The 20,723-nt window shown below is 39.8% G+C and overlaps 1 protein-coding gene across 3 annotated transcripts; it reads left to right on the top strand.

The window, feature by feature from the left end:
• Positions 1 to 975: 975 nt before the first annotated feature.
• On the top strand, positions 976 to 19,849 carry bcar1 (BCAR1 scaffold protein, Cas family member). 3 transcript variants are annotated; one of them, XM_086074942.1, is made up of 7 exons: positions 976 to 1,575; positions 7,836 to 8,507; positions 8,745 to 8,894; positions 12,041 to 12,412; positions 14,734 to 15,609; positions 16,387 to 16,473; positions 17,830 to 19,849. In XM_086074942.1, the coding sequence occupies exons 1-7, from the start codon at positions 1,564 to 1,566 to the stop codon at positions 18,358 to 18,360; spliced, it is 2,700 nt and encodes an 899-aa protein (XP_085931068.1). In that variant the 5' UTR covers positions 976 to 1,563; the 3' UTR covers positions 18,361 to 19,849. The 3 variants fall into 3 exon arrangements, with proteins under 3 accessions (XP_085931068.1, XP_085931067.1, XP_085931069.1); XM_086074941.1 differs by lacking the exon at positions 976 to 1,575 and adding an exon at positions 5,722 to 5,967; XM_086074943.1 differs by lacking the exon at positions 976 to 1,575 and adding an exon at positions 5,730 to 5,877.
• The last annotated feature ends 874 nt before the right edge of the window (positions 19,850 to 20,723 follow it).

The raw sequence follows: 20,723 nt of genomic DNA, 5'->3' as shown, positions 1-20,723 counted from the left end.
ATGTCGTGCACTGTTTCACAAGCAGGGCCGGAGTAAACTCAAGTATGAGGAATGATAACATGGGCTGCTTTACTTTGGTAAATCAGATGCCTCACAGAAATTCAGCAGGTAAATATTGGTTCAATCCCTCAATCTCTTCTGGGTCATGCAGCAGAACAATGACCTGAAAGTTGAATATATACGACCAAGTTAAAACAAGCTCAATCTCACAATACAGCTGTGGAAATCAAGACCTGCAGTTTGCTATATCATTTGTGGCATTGCATGCAAGCTGCTTTACTGCTAGTAGTACTATAAGCAAACATGGGCCGCTTTGCTTAGAAACTCATTTATTCATGGTCATTATTGATGGACTTTGACTTGGGTTAGTATGGGTCAGTCACCAAAGTGATCTGTTTCATTTGAGTCAGAGAAGAGTTTTCTTGAAATTTCATGGCCAGAATGAACATTGTCCTTGAAGAATACATCTCTTAAGCATCTAATATTTTAAATAGCTATAGTATTATTTTATTTTTAACATTTCAAGATTGTCATCATAGTTTTTAATAAAATGGTAGCAATTTGTCCGATCACTAGCAAAACAACAACAACAACAAAAAACACTTATAAATCTATCACATTTTTCAGTAATGAAATGTGCCACTGCAGTTATCATAACAGGCAACATTTGAAACATTTACTTAGTTACATGGGCTTTGTGCAGATATTGTGATCCATGGGAATATAAAAGTTGCCTTTATGGAGAGTTTTTGTTTGTTTGCTTGTACATGACAAAATGTAGTAAAATTGTGTGAGTTGTGTCTTTATAGCATGCACAATGTGGTCGACACTACATCTCTCTTTTATTTAATTATTTATTTATTTTTAACTTTTCCTAAATGCCATATGGGGGGGGGGGGGGCTGTCGGAAATGACTCCATGCCTAGTTTAAAAAAAAAAACAAAAACTTTTTTTTACAGGCGCTATTGGTCTTTCATATATTTCATATGGACGGTGTATATATATTTAAAAAAATTATGTGATGTTTTTCACTTTTTCTAACGGAGTCGAGATTTGTTTTTCTTCATATATATATCTCTCTCTCCATGAAGTTAGGAAAGATTACATGGATTGGATCTTCACGAGGCGGTCCCTTTAAGGTCCGACTGTTATACCCGACGGATGTGGTGGTGTGTTCCAGTTGACAAGCGTCCTGTTCCCATTATGAAGGATATGTGCAAGATGTTTACATTAAACGTAGCTTGCATACGGATTTTCATTGAAAACGTTTCTGTAATTGTTCGTATGCATACGGAAATTCAATAAGGAAAAACTGCTGACGGGCAGTAAAAACACTTGTCACATTAAGCTTTTTTCGAAGCTTTTCACGACGCCGACTTATTAAGTATAGGCTCTGTGCTTTAGTAAATTATGATAAGAGGAAGAGGGGCGAACAGTCCGGGAGTCGTGGATACACCTTTTTTCACTGGTGGAAAAGGCTTAAGGTGTCACCGTGCGTGAAAAGGTCTTGGGAAGGAACCACCGTTCGTTTTCCAGCTAAGATCAAGGACGTTAACTAGCAAAATGTCTCTCCCCGTAAGTATGGCAACTCGATTTCAGTACTGTACATACCCTTATGCGTGTATTATTCTGTCATATATGTTTTAAATGTCGCAGTTGTGTTTCTGTTGCACAATCAATGTAACATGATGAACATACTGTGCCTGTGAATGGTCAGACCACCACCCTACACCTCGTAGTACATACATCATATGTCCATTTCGATTACAAAAATATATATATATTTGAATAAATCAACTGAATGACGAAGTGTAGGCTACTAAATTTTCTCCGAATCAATTAGATTTTTATTTAGCCACATGCTGGGGATGAAGAGCATGCATTCAGACAGGCCATTCAGAAAGAATGGTGTTTCATATGTGATCTTGAGTTTGGATTTGCTGTAGTTACACAGTCTGTGTCTTGACTGCTGGCATGTTGAATGACCCTTTTGGGATTTCACAGATGCAATATATGCATTCATATGGTTACATAACAGGCTTGGTTGAACAAATAACCCAATAAATAATAACCCACTCCATGACTCCTCCAATCAGGTCTATAAATATTGTGAGTGACATCGACACAATTTTAATATTTTTGGATATAAACACCACCACAGAGTATTTGAGATTAAATGAATAAAAATGTGCTTTAACTGCAGTCTTTCAGACAATATCCAATGTTTAGGCTTAATTTGTGTGTACATATTTCATACATTTATATGAATACAAACCCCGATTCAATCAATTGCAACCTTTATTCAATTGAATACACTACAAAGACAAGGTACTTTATTGTTTTATTTATTTATTTAATAGTTGGAAATATTTGCTCATTTTGCATTTGATACTTGGGCCTGCAACATGTTCCAAAAATGCTGGGACAATGGCATGTTTATTCAACTCAACTTCATTTATAAAGCACTTAAAAAATTTAAAATAAACATCGCTGCGTACAAAGCACTGTAAATGGAGTAAGAAATTAGACACACAAATAAGACAATTAAAAGAGTAAACACCATAAACCTTCACTTTGAAACTGCTAGACTTGTTTGCTCACTTGCATTTCAAGACGTCACTCATTTTAAAGAAAATGTATGTTACTATGTTACTTCACCTTTGGCAAGTGTTTGTGACCTGAGGACACTAATTGTTGAAGCTTTGTTGGTGAAATTATTTCCCATTCTTGCTTGATGCACAACTGGAGTTGATCTACAGTCCCGGGCCTCAAATGTCCTATGTTGCACTTTATAATGTGCCACACATTTTCAATGGGAGGCAGGTATCTGGACTACTGGCAGGCCAGTCTATTACTCACACTTCTACTACAACAAAACATGCAGAATGTTCATAAACCAGTGGCCGACTGCCATTTAACAACATTATGCATGTGTTAAAATGGCACATTCAAAGTCCAGACCTAAATCCCATTGAGTATCTGTGGCAAAACTTGAAAATTGCTGTTCATAGAAACTCTCCATCCAATCTGGCTAAGATTGAGCTATTTCGCAAAGACCAGGAGTGTCGAGATGTTCAAAGCTGGTTGAGGCTTACTCCAAAAGATTTGCAGCTATAATTGCAGCAAAATTTGGCTTTATAAGGAATTGACTCTGGGTGGTTGAATCCAAATACACACCACGTTTTTCAAATTTTTATAAAAAAATTGGAAAACTAGGTATTATACAAAATATATATTTTTTAAACACACATGACAATTATGCGCTACTATGTTGTTGGTCATTCATTACATTAGTTTGTGGCTGTAAGGTTGCAAAATGTGAAAAAGTGTAAAAGGTGTGAATACTTTTTTAAAAGCACTGAAAGTAAACTGAGGACCTTGACCTTCACTTCTTTCTTCCATGTGTGTGCACGCACAGGCTTATGTAAAGGAGGAGTTTGTAGTTTTCAAACTGCACACCTTTGACCAAAGCCACACACCTGATTAACATGAATGTGCACGAGATGTGCACGTTCGTATACAAGCCGGCCTTAGTCATGGCTGCTACATTGTTAATGACTTCATGTTGGAGCGTTGCAAAACACTAAATATTATTGGTTTGTTTTTGTTTTTTTAAATGTGTACTGAACAACAATATAAACGCAACACCTTTGTTTTTGCCCCCCTGAAATATCTAAAAAAAAATGTTTTTACACATACAGAAAGCCATTTCCCTCAAATATTTATATAAATATATATATATATTAGGGATGTTAGAAAAAATATCGATTCGGCAATACAGCGCACAATTCTCGAATCAATTTGATATGCGGCCGAATCGATTTTTAAACATCAACTTTTTATTTTATAGAAATATTCAACAAAACGTCTTACTTGGGGTTAGGATTCACACATTAAGCATGGAAGAATGTTATATTGATAGAACATTAAGCCTTAATATTTTATTTCAGTGCTGTTCAAACATGAAACAGACTGCAACCTGTTTGTTAAATGCAGTGGCTCAGTTATAAGCCTGAATTTTCAGATAAATAAATACATTTTCATACAAATCTTATAGTGTACATGTACACGTTCACTGATTAGTATTTTCTAAATTTGAGTTTAAAAAAAAATCGCAATAATCAATTTGTAGATTTGCATCGTGATACGAATCGAATCGCCAGGTACTAGGCAATTCACACCCCTATAATATAATAATATATATATATATATATATATATATATATATATATATATATATATATATATATATATTCGCAAATCTGTCTAAGGCCCTGTTCACACGGAAGCAAAGCCGGCTTTGTTCCTCAAAAGAATCTTGTACACACAGAAACGTTTCAAGACATGCGCGTGTCCAAAAGAAGACGGACGTTTAATGGCTGTAATGTATATGCCAAGTCTGAAGTGGCGCTGTAGCGCAGCCACATGTAGTTAACGGAAAGCGTAGAAGAAGAATCAGCGAAGAAGACAAACCACTGATGTGAAAAGCCGCTAGGCCAAGACTTTTGAAACCTATGAGCTGTACATGTCTAATCTGTACGTATACGTATCGTTTATACAGTAGTCTGCTCGCGAGATGGGAGGAGTAAGATGGCCGCCCTGTCGCTTCAACGGCTTGCACGGGCGTGTATGGGCTATCGGCTATCCAGTTGTATATACAGATCAGTGAGACGAACACAGCAGAAGTGACAATGGCGGGTGATTCCAGTACAACATCACACAAAAATATTTTGCTGTAAAAGCTAGGGAGGTTGCGCAAAACGACTACGACACGGCTATCCGTCATTGTTGACTGACTGGCGGTTCGGGCGCCGTCACGCAAGAATTGGAGCATACGTCATCAAACTGGAGGAGTATCCCGGATATGGTGTCCACATTGGAACGTACAGGGCACGTTTTGAAATCTTTCCACTCTGGAGCGCGGTTCCAAAAGTGATTGCTTTCAAGCTCCGAAACTTGTGCGGATACATTGAAACGGGCTTTCGTGTGGACGGGACCTTAGACAGATTTGTGAACAACACTTGAGGGAAATGGATATTTGAGTATGTAGAAAAAGTCGTATATCTTTGAGTTTAACTCAGGGAAAAATGGGAGCACAAATGTGTTGTGTTTCTATTTTTGTTTAGTGTACAATGAAAACCGAGGCTGTTGGGTGTTACCGAATGGCTGGAGCATGTGCCGGCGTGCTCAGAAAATGATTGGCACACCTCTTCGGTCACACCTTCTGACACAAAAGTCTCTGATAGGCTAATTGTGTCGCGGGATGGCAAACTTTAAAATAATAATAATTCAAATAAGATTGCAGGCATAAGGTAGGACCAGAGTGGGATGCATTTTCAGAAGATCATTAATAGTAATATGTTTTAACTTTTAACATATATAATGAAAGTGTTTGTTTTACTGCAAATCCCCCCAGTTAACTATGAAACTATTCCAGTAAACAATAAAACATAAACAATAATTGTGTGTCAAAGCCAGAGAGAGTGTGTCAAAGCCAGAGAGCTATGTCACACACAAAGTCAAAGGCAAGAAAGAACTACAGAGAAAAAATTATTTCTTCTCAGGCTCAGGAATGTATTTGTTTTGAGTGACACAGTTATGAGCCATTGGTCAGATTGGATCAGGGAAATTTCAGGGCCCAACTGTAAGTGACGTGTTGGATTACACACTCCTCCTACTTTTCCTCAGGCGAGAGGGAGGGCACCAGAAAGGGCAAGACGTAACAAACAACAGTCTCATTCTTGTTGTGTGAGATCACAGAGCAGCAGAATGTGTCGAGATCTGCTCGATAATTGAGGGCAAGATTGTACAAGAAAGGAGAGGAGAGGGAAAGGGAGGGGAGGACATAGAAAGATACGCGGACTGTGGACGCTTGTGGTGAGGAGGAGACACACACTCATCACATTGGTTGGAAATATATTTTACAAGGGCTCAGAGAGCTGCAACAAGGGAAAAATGAACTTTCTGGTATGTATTTTAGAGTGCTGTTGTAATATATACATCTTTCAGCATGTATTAAATTGGGTGTACTTGTCTGACAATGTAGTTTAGTGTATGACAGTGCTTTGGCAGGACTCGCTAAATCACAGCTGAGCACAAACTTGGAAAAGTGAGTGAGACCCCGGTGTAGAGGAAAAGAAAATGGGAAAGAGGCGAGAGGAAAGCATTTTCTCTGTTGATTCCTATCTTTTGTTGACTCCCCCTCTAGACTGTGAGTATTTGGATATACTAGGTTTCAGGTTAAGGGCACAGGAAATGTAAAATGCAGTGTCAATTGATTGCATTTACATGGAAAATGTGGATCTTTTTTGCAGGTAAAAACATTTTTTTTGACATATTATATTATTATGTTCCTCTGATTGGCCAAAAAGTGGACTGGGAAACATTCACTGAGACTGTGAAACTGATTGCCACAGTTTGGCAGTCTGCCATTGTTCTTGTTCGACATTTCACTAGAAGACACATCCAAATTAAATGTGCATGTTCAAAGCCCGACGATGCCATCTTTGTCACTGCATGGACAAAAAGCTAATTGTTCAACATATTGCACTCAATGTGGCATTGTGCAGTCCCTTCCATTTTAAAAAGGAACATTTCGGAGCTCAAGATCCTTGTCTTGCGTGGCACACATGCAACAAAAAGACTTGTCTTCAGTCATGACTGGACGTTTAGTGCACAGTAAATGTTCTATTGTCAAGTTTTACACTATCCCCAAGTCTGTTTGGTCCCAACATGGCTTGGTCTTAATTATCTTGCTTATTGTGAAATAAGCTCAACTGACTTCACTACCACATGACAGTGCTCGTATCTCAAAGCAGAAGAGCCGCCACTGCTGTTGATCACTACACCGTGTAGTTCAGTAATATTTCTAATGAGAACTGAAGATGCTGTTTGTAGGGCTACTCTGGGCTCGCTTTAAATCATGGTATTCAAGTATTAGGGGAAACAACTTGGAAAACTCTTTGCAAACAGTTTTTAGTGTCTTTAATGGTTAAGCAACAGGGGCTGCTGTGCTTTTACTGTATTTCCTACGGTTGACCGGTGTCAAAATGGAGGTCTGAAATCTGCAAGATGAAGTCTGATGAAGTACTTTGGAATGTTGGCCTATGGGCCTTGGTCAGGCTTCTTGGCCATAATGGGGTCCACAGACCTTGTCAGGACCAAACATTTAATAAGATCCTTAACAGGCAAGTCAACCCCAAAAACATTTCTACAATAATATGTTCTTTTCGGCCCCACTAGTCTAAACACGGCATTCTGATTAATATTGCATTTGAGGAATATGAATTAAGCAGCGAAAATTCACCCGTTTTTTATTTATTTATCCATCTCAGGCCTTTTTGCTGCACTTAGTTGCTGTGGACTGAAAATTACATCCGAGTTGCTCAGGGCTTATTTAATGACCAATCACAGCTAAGCTTGCAAATTTCACATGACCAAACTCAGAAATGAGTGATCCCATCCTTGATTTCGGAAGTTCAACTTCAACAGTGTTCAACTTCAACAGCAGCAGGAATTGGTCCCCAAGCACAATCCTCCATTATTTAAAGCTTCAACGTAAAGGCTGAAAAGATTTTCTAATTTGACCTTTTGACTTGCTTATTATTTTTTTATATCAGTTGAACTCTTTCTTTGAAGAAGTCCAACTGGTCATTTTTCAGTAGCAGAAGTATCTACCAATCTGACCTTTAACATTTCCCCCCTAAGAGCGGCAAGAGTAATTGTGGAGAAGTTGAAGAAAGCAATCGAAATGTTTTATAAAGCTTTCATTTGGCGGAAAATTGAAACATTAACCAATTTAAAATTCTTCTGTGTCCTTTTGATGTCTATTGCAGAATGTTCTGGCCAAGGCTTTGTATGACAATGCCGCCGAAACTCCAGATGAGCTGTCCTTCCGCAAAGGGGACATCCTGACCGTGTTGGAACGTGACACACAAGGACTCGATGGCTGGTGGCTCTGTTCACTTCACGGTCGTCAAGGCATTGTCCCTGGCAACCGTCTGAAGGTCCTTGTTGGCATGTATGACAAAAAGCAAGAACATGGAAGTCCATCCACGACAGATCCAATGTCATCATGTCCCACTTCCCAGATGCAGCGACCCGTCCACCCACACAGCGGTTTCACTCAACCTCCAACCCCACCTCAGTACACATCAATTTCCGCTGTTTACTCCACGCCCAATCCAGCACAGTCCAAACCTGAATCCGTCTACATGATTCCACCATTGCATGGCCCCAAGCCTAGCCCTCAAAGTCTGTACCATGTTCCCTCTGGCCCAAGTGCACTGCCTGTCAAGGTCAGGCCAGAACCGACGATTAAGGCCCCGGTGCTAGCACCAATTCAAAGTGAGATATCAGGGGAGGATATCTACCAGGTGCCACCTTCTTTAGGTCTTGGGATTACCCAGGCGGCCTCTTCAGTTTTGCCAAGCACTGGGAAGGATGTGTACCAGGTGCCCTCCTCTCTAGAAAAGAGCACCTGGGAGGATAGCAAGACTCTTGGTAAGGTAAGCAAGAAACTGTACAATCACTTTTGCTGTAGGGGTGCGGAGACAAATGGACCCAAGTGCAGGACGCTATGAAAGAGTGTAGAGCAGAAATAGATGAAAAATGTACATTTAAATATTAAATTTATAAAAATTCCCATTATTGGTTGGTCCCTATTATAAACCCTTTGTTGCCAACAATTTGTAACTGCTGTGACTATCGATGCATTCTAACATCTTTCTCTTTTTTTTTTTTAGGGAGTTGGTTCTACTCAAGCAGGCTCAGTCAATGTCTATGACACACTAAAGCTAGACCGTGATAAGTATGATCTTCCACCCAGGCATCCATTTTCAACCCCACAGGATGTATATGATGTCCCTCCCATACGTGACAAATACAACACACAGGTCAGTTTTATACTCAGGCCGTTTCTCAATATGCGTTCTTGTCCATACTTCGTCCTTGTGATCTCGTGAAGCGTCATCAGTCGCGGCCCGATTACTGTTCCAATTCAAAGTACGCAAAAAGCAAAAGCAAGAACGGACGGAATACCCGGCCGGATGTTGTTCTTACTGCGAGCTTCCTGGTTGTGACGCATTGCCGTAACCGTGTATCACGTGACTAGATGTTTTTTAATTACAGTACGAGTAATATATTAAAGAAGTGTCATTTAAAATTATACATGGGATTTATCCAATTTAGGATTATATTGAAAATAAAAAAGGTTCTTGAAATACACTGGTATGAGTTGCCGTTTTTGTTCTAATTCTCCTGAAATTGTGGTACATCCGGTGGCGAGCAGTCATAATAAGCTATAAATGCAGTGCATGCCCAAGCCCTTCAATAAAATCATTGAAAATATTTACCTGCCAGTGTCCTCTATTATACAATACCTTAGTTCTACTGTTTTGGTATTAAATTCCATGAATTTATGTGCGCGTTGTGAATCTGAATGAGCTCTCAGTGAGGCATCTTATCTGCCAATGCGCATGCGCATAATAGGCTTATTTGAAATGTTCTGCGGTAAACAGTCAGTGGTTCAGTTCATCGCCGAGTCACAATGAGTACCGTTTTCCCGGAGAACTTATGAGGAAAATAATATAAATTCAAGTGGTCGTCCTACTCCTGAAGTAATCGTAATAAAAAAGGGGAAGAATTTCGTCTGTCACTTTCAAACCAGGAAGTACGAGAAACATAAATGGCTAGCTAGCTTGTCCACAGGTTAGCAAACTTAATTGTTGGTTGAAATCTCTTGCGGCTCCGCTGCGATTTCTTCTCCCACGTTGAGTCCACTTCGTGAGCATGAGCCAAATACTGTAAATTCAGATTCAGACAACTTTATTCATCCCACAAGGGGCAATTCATTTGCAGCTTCCCAGTCTACACACCCATCTACAATCAGTCTGTTAACAGATAAGTGAATAAGCAGCATACATAAAGACACACATCAAAGCATGGGACACTAAATGATAACAACAAGACAAAATAAGAACAATAAAAACAGATGAAGAAATAATTCAGTAACTTACTCCTTTAAAATATATTTAGAAGCTTAATAGCAGAGGGAACAAAGGACTTTAAATACCGATTGGTTTTCCTTTGGGGCACATTATAACGTCTGCCTGAAGGCATAAGAGTGAATTCTTGAGATAGAACATGGTCGTTTTGGCTAATAATTATTTTTGCTTTCTTGGCTACTTGGTCTTACCAAATTGTGCCCAAGTCTCTCTGACAAGCTCCAATAATCTTGGAACACACTTTGACAATGCTATTTAAGCTATTCTTGTCTTTCAAACACAACCCATTATACCAGCAGATAAAAGAAAATGTTAAAAGGCTTTCACTAAACGCGTGATAAACGTGATAAAACGAACGTATTGGCAAATTTGTGGGCATGTGATTGTGTCATTTCACTCACAATGGAGATGGTTACATTACAGTGTGCGTCAGTCTTTAATATTTCCGCTTTAACTTTATACCTACACAGTGGTATAGAATAATAATTAAAACATCTTTAACATTAAAATTAATAATAAAAATACCCCCCAATTTTCCAAGATCGCTCTCTAGCGGACGCTCTCATATGTGTCACTCCAGCACGCCCGCTCTAAAAGGTCACTGCTCGCCACTGGGTACATCTATAAAAAATTATATTTGGTTCAGAAAATGGATGGATGGATGGATATATTTATATATGATATTGTAAATTGCAGTTGTTAAACTATAAGTTGTGGGAATTCCGTGTGGTCTTGGCTTATGCATACTTTCGATTGGAACAGTATTTGTACCACCATTGATGACGTTTAAGGTTTTTAAATGATGTATGTTGTACAAACATATTTTGAAACATTAAAATAGGAGTACAAATTCATCGAAAGCTCGTCACATGACATCACTGCGATGAATTGCAGAAATACGAGAGCGAGCGAGATGCGTGCTTGGGAAGTACCTTCTTGAGACCGGGCTCGTTGCGTCACAAGAACGTTCTTTGTGTTCTTGATATTGAGAAACAGCATTAGTTTCTGGCTAACTTAACTAAAGCACAGGTAGAAGGCTGCCTGACGCAGCGCCAATGGTGCCTTTTTGCTCTCCAGCTGTCATGTTGGACTTTCTGACTCCAGACGAAAGATGGACTACACTGTAACTTGTCATCAGTCACTCTTGTAGAGACAGACAATCCTTCCCTCTCGCATTCACACCATCATTGACTGGGAACTGAACCTGCACCAAAGTTTGCCGGTTGTATCACTACGTGTAGTGGTTTTTAACCTGGGTTCGATCGAACCCTTGGGGTTCGGTGAGTCAGTTTCAGGGATTCGGCAGCGGTCAAGACACACACCACTTTATGGTCTTGGTCACTTTGCTGCAGCTCAATTTCAGGCTGTTGGCAATTGCCCTATGACCTTGGCCGTCTCTATGAAGAGCAACAATTGTGTTTATCAGATCTTGAGTGACTTGAGGTGACCGTGAGGTTTTAAATTGAACATGCCTGCTTCCCAATTCACATTAAAGACCTCGAGTCACATGACACTGGGGGAGGAAAGGTGCATTGTGCCGTTAAAAAATGTAATATTAAAGCTTTTTGTTCATCATGCATGTTCCACTAATGCCCAGATGAGTACGACGAGCCCAGACTATTTTACTATGAGTGCATCTATCAGCTTTTATCATCCTTTTAGACTACACAGTTTCTTTGGGGAGGGGAGGGGTGGACTTTTTCTTACCTTATTCAAAGTCATGTCTTCGTTTGTCAACTGTGGCTGTAAGATCGTACACGTACTCGCATGCGCACCATGAACGAGCCTGACACAGATGCTGCAGTTACGCTTTGGGCCAAAGGTGGCAGTCGTGAGTAAAACAAGTGACTAACCTGCACAAAGATCCTTTCGGTGTTGTTTGTCAAGCTTTTTAGGGGATATTAAATTTACACTGCTGAACAAGCTGTGCATTGATTCTATTTCCATTTCATAATTTTCATTATTGTTATTGTATTATTGTATTATTGTTGACATTCTTGTTGTTAAAAATAAAGATATTATCTCTTTTTTTCCAGGTTTATGATTTCCCACCCACAGTCAGTAAAGATGTTTCTATCACTCATCTAATAAAAGATGAGACCTATGATGTGCCATCCCATTTGACCAAAAAGAAACCCCAAACCTCCACGCTTCCTGGCCAGTACATGTTTAGTGAAGACCACAAATCCAACATAATGCCTGAGGATGTGTATGACGTGCCTCCCCCTACATTGACCAAAAAACTCGGAGGAAGAGATAAAGTTAGCCGGCCGGCCCAGGAAATCTACAACTTTCCATCTCGTGTGCACCATGGAGGTCAACCTACCCTGGATGTTTATGACTTCCCAAGAGAGCAAGAGGAACGAGGAGAAAAGGAATGCACAAATATCTATGATGTCCCACCGCAGGTAGGAGACAGAGTTGCAACGCACAGACACGCCCAGCAACTTTCTCTACTGCTTATCTGTTCAGGGTCACTGGGGATTGGGAACAGGCGCCTGTTCGAGCACGTTTAAGGAGAGGGTTATGGTACACGTTGTTCATTAGTGAACTTGGTCACAGACATAAATTTATGACTTTTTTGTTGTTGTTGTTGATTGCCAGTAATTGTGATTATATGCTCTACGACGACTGTCCGTCATGCATCTTTACAGCGTGCCGACGTAGATGATGCATTGTGGTTATGGCAGGCCACCTCAGGCCATGTCCACATCCCCCAAATTTTTGTAAAAAAATTTAATTTAAAGAAAGTAAACACTGCTTTAAATCCTTGACAGCTGAGCTTTTGAGTAACAGTGTGTAGATGTCAAGTATCTAAACTATTAAGTCCTATTATGAGAGTGTGTATACATTCTAGGGATGTAACGATAATGGCAAATCGTGATATCGTTATATTAAAACTGCCACAATATCGTCGTGATGTCATGATATTAAAAGCAGCACGTGTTAAAAAAGTCAGGTTGAGTTCCATTTGTGCAGTTCTAGCACCCTCTGGTGGTTAGGTTTAATTTTCATAAGGCATGTTTTGGCCATTTTATGTTTAAAATCCACGCTAATGGTCAGATGAATGACGTAATATGCTTGTGAATTGAGTCAATATGTGGAGGATGGGTATTACGATATCAGTTATCACTGTAACATCACTGTCAATATTAATCTATCAATCTTTATATTTGGAAAATAATATAAACAAATTTGAGGTTAGCATGTTGGCTTAGCCCTTGACAAGTGTTCTAGTTTCTCATGTGGACCCTTTGCAAAATAAATTGCCAACCCATGCGTTAGTGAGACAAACAAGTGCATTCCTTCTTTGTATATATTTTGCAACTGAATGTTTATAAGCGAAGTGTGCATTACGTTTGCGCATGCGTGAAAATCAAGTTTAAAAAAAAAACTTGCTCCCAAACAAAGCCGTCATTTGAATGGCGGCGAATGAAGTGCTGAAAGTGTTTGCGCAATAAAGCTTCCAAGCATTGTTTAAACGACTTTCAGCCTTAAGTGACAAAACGACAGGTGCACTTGGTGACATTTTTAACTGTCCTAATGGAGTTTATCGGCAAAAAAAAAAACACCATTGCAAAGCTCAAGAAGACGGAAGTGTACGCCTGTAAACCTCCGTTCACTCGTCCCAATTTCCAGACAGAAAAGAAAGATCCAAACAGACGTATAAGAGGCTAAATTTTATTTATTTATTTTTTACACGCATTTATTTTCTCAATATCCTGAGAGCGATGGAACAGAAGGACGCATCACGAAGCTTGCTAGCGGACGTACGTGTAACCAAACTAATGGAGTGACAGTCATTTAAGAACCTGCTTCTACTGTAAGCCGCAGGTGTTTTAATGTTACCGCACCGGGTTCCGGCTACTTTCTTTTCCATAATGAGGGCGCAAATTGTCTTACTCTCATTCCGTCTCTCTACTGCATTTAGGCTCACTTGGTTTGTTTTGCTCTGCCTGATGCTCTTGCGCTTCCTCTATAGCGCGCCCCCTTGTGATCTGATGGATAAGGCGCACCTTTGTATTAGCCGCTGTTATGATTGGTGTCCTGTCTTGCTTGTTAGGTTTTGTTTGCACCTGTACTCGTCATCCTGTTCCCTTGTGTCATCCAATCATCTCCCCTAGCCACTTGTGTCTTGTCCAGGTGTCTCTCGTTGTCTCGTCAGTTGGCTTGTATTTAGTTTCCTGGTTTCGTTCAGTCTTGGTTGGATAATTGTCACTGTCACCACTCTTGTGTTTTGTTGTTACTTTGATTTTTGGTCTTTTGATAACTTTGTTGGTTTTGTTTATTTAGAGTTTTACCCAGTTCCCCTGTTGTGTTCCGTATTACATGCATCCCTGCCGTGGTTCTCCTGCCTCCCTGCATTTGGGTCCTCCAACCTCTTTCGTGACAGCCGCAGGGTCAAATGCAAGTGAAAAAGGAGCGGCTTATAGTCCAGAAATTACTGTAATTATTTTTGATAAAGTTGTAGAAAGTAACATTTTAAAATTTAGACTGTTTAATTCCACTGTCGTTCCTCAGTAGTATCAAGGTGCCTTTTTATGTTTTCAAGCAGCCCCTTTGTTTGCTACAGGCTGTAGCTAACAAAGGTACCGTACAGCTCATCAGCAGTGGAGTGTCTGCCCTTCCGTCTATGCCTTTCTCATTCCGTTTATTACTGCACTGATCAATATATTGACTCCAGTCCACTCTTTGCGTAAAGACACTGAAACCTGGTAATGTGTTTCAGGTGGTCCGTGATGCCCAGTTTCCAAGTGAGGATCTGCACAGGGCATTCAAGCGACTCTCCGCCTCAAGCACGGGGAGCACACTGAGCAACAATTCGGCTTCATCCTTGGACGTGCCCACTATCATTGACAATGAGCTGTTCTCATCATCTCCTGCCCCTGGCGTTTTTACCGGAAAACCCCTTCTGTTAGATCTGGACCCGGCCATGGAGCGCCTTTCCCGCCTCCAACAAGCCGTTGAGTTAAGTGTCTCCATCATGATGTCATTCATCACAAGCAACTGGCGAAGCCCGGATAACCTGGAGGGGAATCTTCCAGCCATTCACCAGGCTGCTGACCGGGTGTGCTTCACACTCCGAGACTTTCTAGAATTTTCCCGGGGTGCTGTAACAAACGCAGGCCAGGCGACCGACCGCTCCCTACAGACCAAGTTGGGCCGACAGGTGGGCAAATTGGAGGAGGTCTTTCAGAGTTTAACTACGCAAACTCAGAGTTTAGATGCCATTTCTTGGTTACATACAGAACTCGCCAAACCACAACCAGGTGGTGACGTCTTAGATCAACTAGTGATGACAGTGCGCGGAATCCCGGACGACACCAAACAGCTCGCTTCGTTTCTCCACGGCAATGCCTCGTTGCTCTTCAAGCGGAGTCACCAGCAACAGTTACCGCTTCCTCCGTTACCAGGAGGGATCGGCTCTCACGTAACGGCATCAGAAAGTGGGAGCTATCAAGCGGGAGAGAGGATAAACATTCAGTCACGACCTTTACCCTTGCCGCCAAAGTTTGCTGCCGCAGAGGAAGAGGAAGATGCTGACAGTCCGTATGAGACTACCGAGGAAGGATGGATGGAGGATTATGACTATGTGCATTTACAGGTACGGACATTATCATCGAATTATATACAGTTTGACGTGTGGACGGAGATTCAAAGCCATTATAATCAACATACAGTGATCTTAAAATCATAACATCATAAAACGGTACTGTATTTACTTTACAGAATTTAAGACAAGGCAGCTTTATTTATATAATTATATTCCATGAATAAGAAATCATACAAACCCAATATTTATAGAATTAAAATCCTTCAAATGCAATGAATTGGTGGAAAATAATCTCCTCAAAATGATGTATAACGCGATCGAGTACCAAAGTATCAAACAAAACAAAAGGAAAGGTGTATTTCAATCCAGGAAGTCTTGTCTGTGGAACAATCTTGACTCTAAAATCAAAACATCTCCATCCATTTCTATCTTCAAGAATGTATAAAAGCACAATTCTTTAAAAAGAAAAATACATATGATATTGATATGTAGCAATTAATTAGGATATTGTTGAATTTATTTTGTAATTGTCTGTTATGTTTGTATTGGGGGCAGATGTTATAAGCTTTACGTCTCTCTGCCCCCTTTCATGAAATAAAAAAATTATATAGCACATTTCATACACAAGGTAACTCAATGTGCTTCACATTATTGAAAAAATACATCTGAAAGCATTTATAAACAAAAAAAAGCACACACAAAAAGAGTATTCATAAACATGATTACTGTACTGTATGTATATGTATATATATATATATATATATATATATATATATATATAATACTCAAGCACTAAAATATGAAAGTGTCTCCGTGTTGTTTTGTCAGGGTAAGGAAGAGTTCGAGAAGAGCCAAAAGCAACTAATGGAGAAAGGCAGCATCATCAAAAACAAGACACGACTGGAGCAGCAACAGGTGCGTTACCGCTTTAACATATAAATAATATAATCAAATATCTGAAGAGCTTTTTGTATTGGTTGCGCCGATGTCATGAAACATAAAAACCTAAAACACCTCATAGCAGTTGAACAAGTGAATTGGCAGTCAATAGAGTGTGCTAGGGCGGAGTTGCCGTTAAAGCCAACGTTATTTCCTGTCCAGCCTTCAACAGGAATCCAAGATGGCCGCCACATCTACAGGGCATAATGTGTAGCTCAGCCAGTCTTCTACTATCTTAATGTTCACCTCAGTAAAGTCACTTAATTGATACCATATTTTGAGAGGGGAACATGGAGTGTCAATTTCCTGTCTAATGGTCACCAGTAAAGTCGATTTTTTGCGATAAACAACATCCCTTAGGGTAGCCTACCTATGAGGGAGTTGAACACTTGAAAAGCCCTTGCAGCAATCCCATTGGACACTTCGGCCAACGTTACACAAGCAGTAGTTTGCCGTACATAAACAGTACATGTCTGGAAGCTGATGACCACCACTTGAGAAATGACACGCAGTGCACACTTAAATGCAAACACACGTTTGTTTAGCTTGCTTCCCGAACATAGCTAGCACAAGGCTAACGCAAAATAGAAAGGGCCATTGACTCACTTATGCGAGTTAGCGGCACTTCTATCGCTCAAAATCCGGCTATTCATGCAAAACGCTGCAGGAATGTATACAGAGAGAAGTATCTTAACATTACTCATTAGCATATGCTCTTCCTACGCTGCAAATAAAAACAACTCTTTTGGCATAACTTCATCATGACTTTTTTCTTCTACTCTCTAATGTGACTACAACTTAACAATATATCAGAACGCTCTGACTCACACTGCCCCTAAGTGGCCAAATTGTGTACAACATGAAGAGCGCCCCCAATAAAGGCACACACAAAACAAGGGCAAGACGATTTTGGGACATTTTATAAAGATTCTGAATCGTAGTGAATAAGAATCGCGATTCTTTTGTGAATAGATTTTTTTAGTTCAACTTTTGCCACATCAGGCCACTAATCATTTCGCTAATCGTCTTGTCGTCAAAGGTTTTTCTTGGCAAATGTAAGATAAGCTTGCTTTAGAAACTGCGCGTTTTGCCTTTACAATACTAAAGTTGGATACATATGCATAACAATTCTTTTATCAGTGATAAGGAAGGTGGCAAATATTTTTTCAAAGTCATACTACAATCAATATTTGTATTGGTGAAAGCGGTCTGTGCTGTTGTCATCTGTTGTATGATTGCTATTGCTAATTGTGTATTGTTTGCAATCACTGCTAAGTGCTAATGTTAAAAACGTGTAATTGACTATCACACTCTCCCCATCTACTGTAACAGATCAAGCAGTTTGAACGACTCGAGCAGGAAGTGAGTCGGCCGATCAACAATGACATGACTGGTTGGGTTCCGTCGTCGATCCACCCTCAAGGCAACGCGCCAACTCAAAACGGGTCGTCCAAGCTGTGCCACGCCGACCGCCAACTTCTCCTTTTCTACCTCGAGCAGTCCGAGCAGAACTTCACAACCGTCAACAACGCTATTGATGCCTTCCTTACTGCCGTCAACTCCAATCAGATGCCCAAGATCTTTGTGGCTCACAGCAAGCTCGTCATCCTGAGCGCGCACAAGCTAGTTTTCATCGGCGACACGCTTTCGCGCCAGGCCAAGTCGGCTGACGTTCGAGCGCAGGTGGGTCAGAGCAGCAACACCCTGTGTAATAAGCTCAAAGACATTGTCATCGGCACCAAGACGGCAGCGCTGCAATATCCGTCACCTGGAGCGGCCCGGGAAATGAGTGAAAGGGTGAGGGAGCTGGCAGGCTGTACCCAGCAATTCAAAATGGTGCTTGGACAGCTGTTGATGCTATAGAATGACCCGATGTGGACGCAACCTGACCAACATCTGGACAAGGCCACTGTATTTGTTTCATATAGCAATGGACATGCTATGGAACTCTGGACCAAAGGAGTCTGTGACTCTTGATACTGTCTGACATACAGTAAATTCACACAAGCACAGCTAAATATATATATATATATATGTCTGCACATATATACATTTTTATTTGAATAAATATACATTTAATCAGTATAGTCGTAAAATATCAAATGTTATTTTAGAAATTCAGAAAGACCATATCAAAATAAGAATGTCACTCAGGAAAGTTCTGAGCAAAAGTAGGAAAATTGTATGTAAATAACTTGTAAATGTTTGTGAGTTGTTATTGGGCAGTCCCATTAATGCTGATGATGAACACAGACTCATATTGACCTTTGACGGATGGATCAGGTGGAAGTTGTGGATTTGATTCCCAGCAGAAGTACGTGCGTCTTCTTGCTCCTAATGTTGCATTATCACTGCGTAAATGAGCTTACCGGACACTGAAAGCATTTGATAAGTCAAGTCCATATACAATTTTAATTCCTGTGTTGGTTTCATTTGATGATTGTTTTTTAGTCATCTTACTAATGTAGTGGTTCTTAACCTGGGTTCGAGGTCAAGACACACACCCGACTCAAATCATTTGTGGTAATACGCTACATTGCTTCGCCCATCTGTGCTGCAGGGAATTTGGTGCGCTCACTAGTCGACTTGTGATGGTACATCGTGTGATTTCGTTATTGTAATGCCTTCATACCAACTATGTCAAGGTAAAAAAAAAGAAAAAAAAGTAGTTGGATGAATATGCGCAATATGAATTCAGATGTATGATGTTCCACGGGGTTCAATTCTGGGGGCTCTGCTGTTTTTATTGTATTTGCTGCGCCTGGGTTCCATCTTAATAGCAAAAGTGCGCTATGAATAGAGAGTTGAGTTGAGTGATATGAGTCAGCGTCTTAACTGCATGATTTGCAATGCCAAGTTGAGCAATTCTAGTCCAGCACAACGAGCAGAAAGAAAGAGAGACAGATTTGATGAAAAGGTGACTCGCCCTGTTGATTTTGTTCACCCGGAAACCCTACGTCTTGAATTTGAAAAATAATCATATTTATTTGTCAACCTCCAACAAGGTTAAGAACCACTGTACTAATGTATCTGTTCCACTATTTCAGTCTTACACTGTCAGAATGACTGCTGTGAAAAAGGGCCTTTGAGCAAACACTAGTAGTAATAGTCCAAAATCTTTGCATGCTGCTGGTCTTGAGACAATATGAACCTTATACTGTAAATTTCTCATTCTTAAAAAAACGATTGTTTTATGAGTTTGTCAGATGTTTCAATATGGATATTCAACGCAACCCTGAAAACATCAGGTTTTCTTGTTGCAAAATAAGACTGAGGCCATTCATTTCAAAATGTTTTTGTATGCCAATGCCAGTGTTCAGTGCACACTGACGTGCATGCTGTTTTTTCTACATTGGGGGGGGGGGGGGGGGGGGTCATACTACAATCAATTTCAAAATGTTTTCCATCTTTAATTTGAAATTCAAAATATGAAAAAATGTATATTAAAAAAACATGTTACGGAAGTATTGTACTACAATTGTTATGGTATTGTGTCCACCACTTAAAAAAAATACTTAGTACAGTCAGGGGCGTGGTGTCCATCAAGAAATTTGGGAGTACTCCCAAGCAGTCGCTCTTTTTTTTCTTTTTTTTTATATAGGCCCTAATTCCTATATAATGTCCAATACACATAGCCATCCTTTAACAAAACGTAAATTTCAGGCCCAGTGTGTACCTGCATGTCGTAAGTGTTCAGAAAAAATGAGGCAGATGTTTTACTCCTTAAAAAAATAGCTTTTACTGCAAGCTACTGTAACATTTTGCCTGGTTTGAACATTAACAATATGCTTAAAAAAACTCATTTAAAATATATTACACACAAAAGTTAAATATTGTACCTTAAATGCATAAAACAGTACTTAAAAACACTTTTAACAGTTTAAAAAATAAGTGCAGTACTGGATATATATATATATATATAAATAAATAAAAAGCTAAAACAAGCTGTATGCATAGCTATAAGTTTAATTCTAATATGTTAAACTGCATTGCATGTTTTAAATGTAAATTGTATTTATTCAGTGATTTTCTCGTCACACTTTGCGAAGCACTTATCTAGTGCTAATGGTAAATGGGTCTTGTTGAAAAATGTACTTTTGACACCTTCACCGTGGTCCCACAATTTTATGGATTACACTATGCAGTGTTGTCATGATAAAAACAGCTCATTTACACAGTGATGGAGCACCAGAAGCAATTCGGTGTTCAGTATCTTGCTCAAGGAT

This window comes from Leptonotus elevatus, chromosome 4, assembly GCF_054856555.1.
Source record: "Leptonotus elevatus isolate MCC_2025b chromosome 4, RoL_Lele_1.0, whole genome shotgun sequence".
Classification (NCBI taxonomy): domain Eukaryota; kingdom Metazoa; phylum Chordata; class Actinopteri; order Syngnathiformes; family Syngnathidae; genus Leptonotus; species Leptonotus elevatus.
The sequence above is the reverse complement of the archived record's forward strand: the minus strand, read 5'-3'. Positions and strand labels throughout refer to the sequence as shown.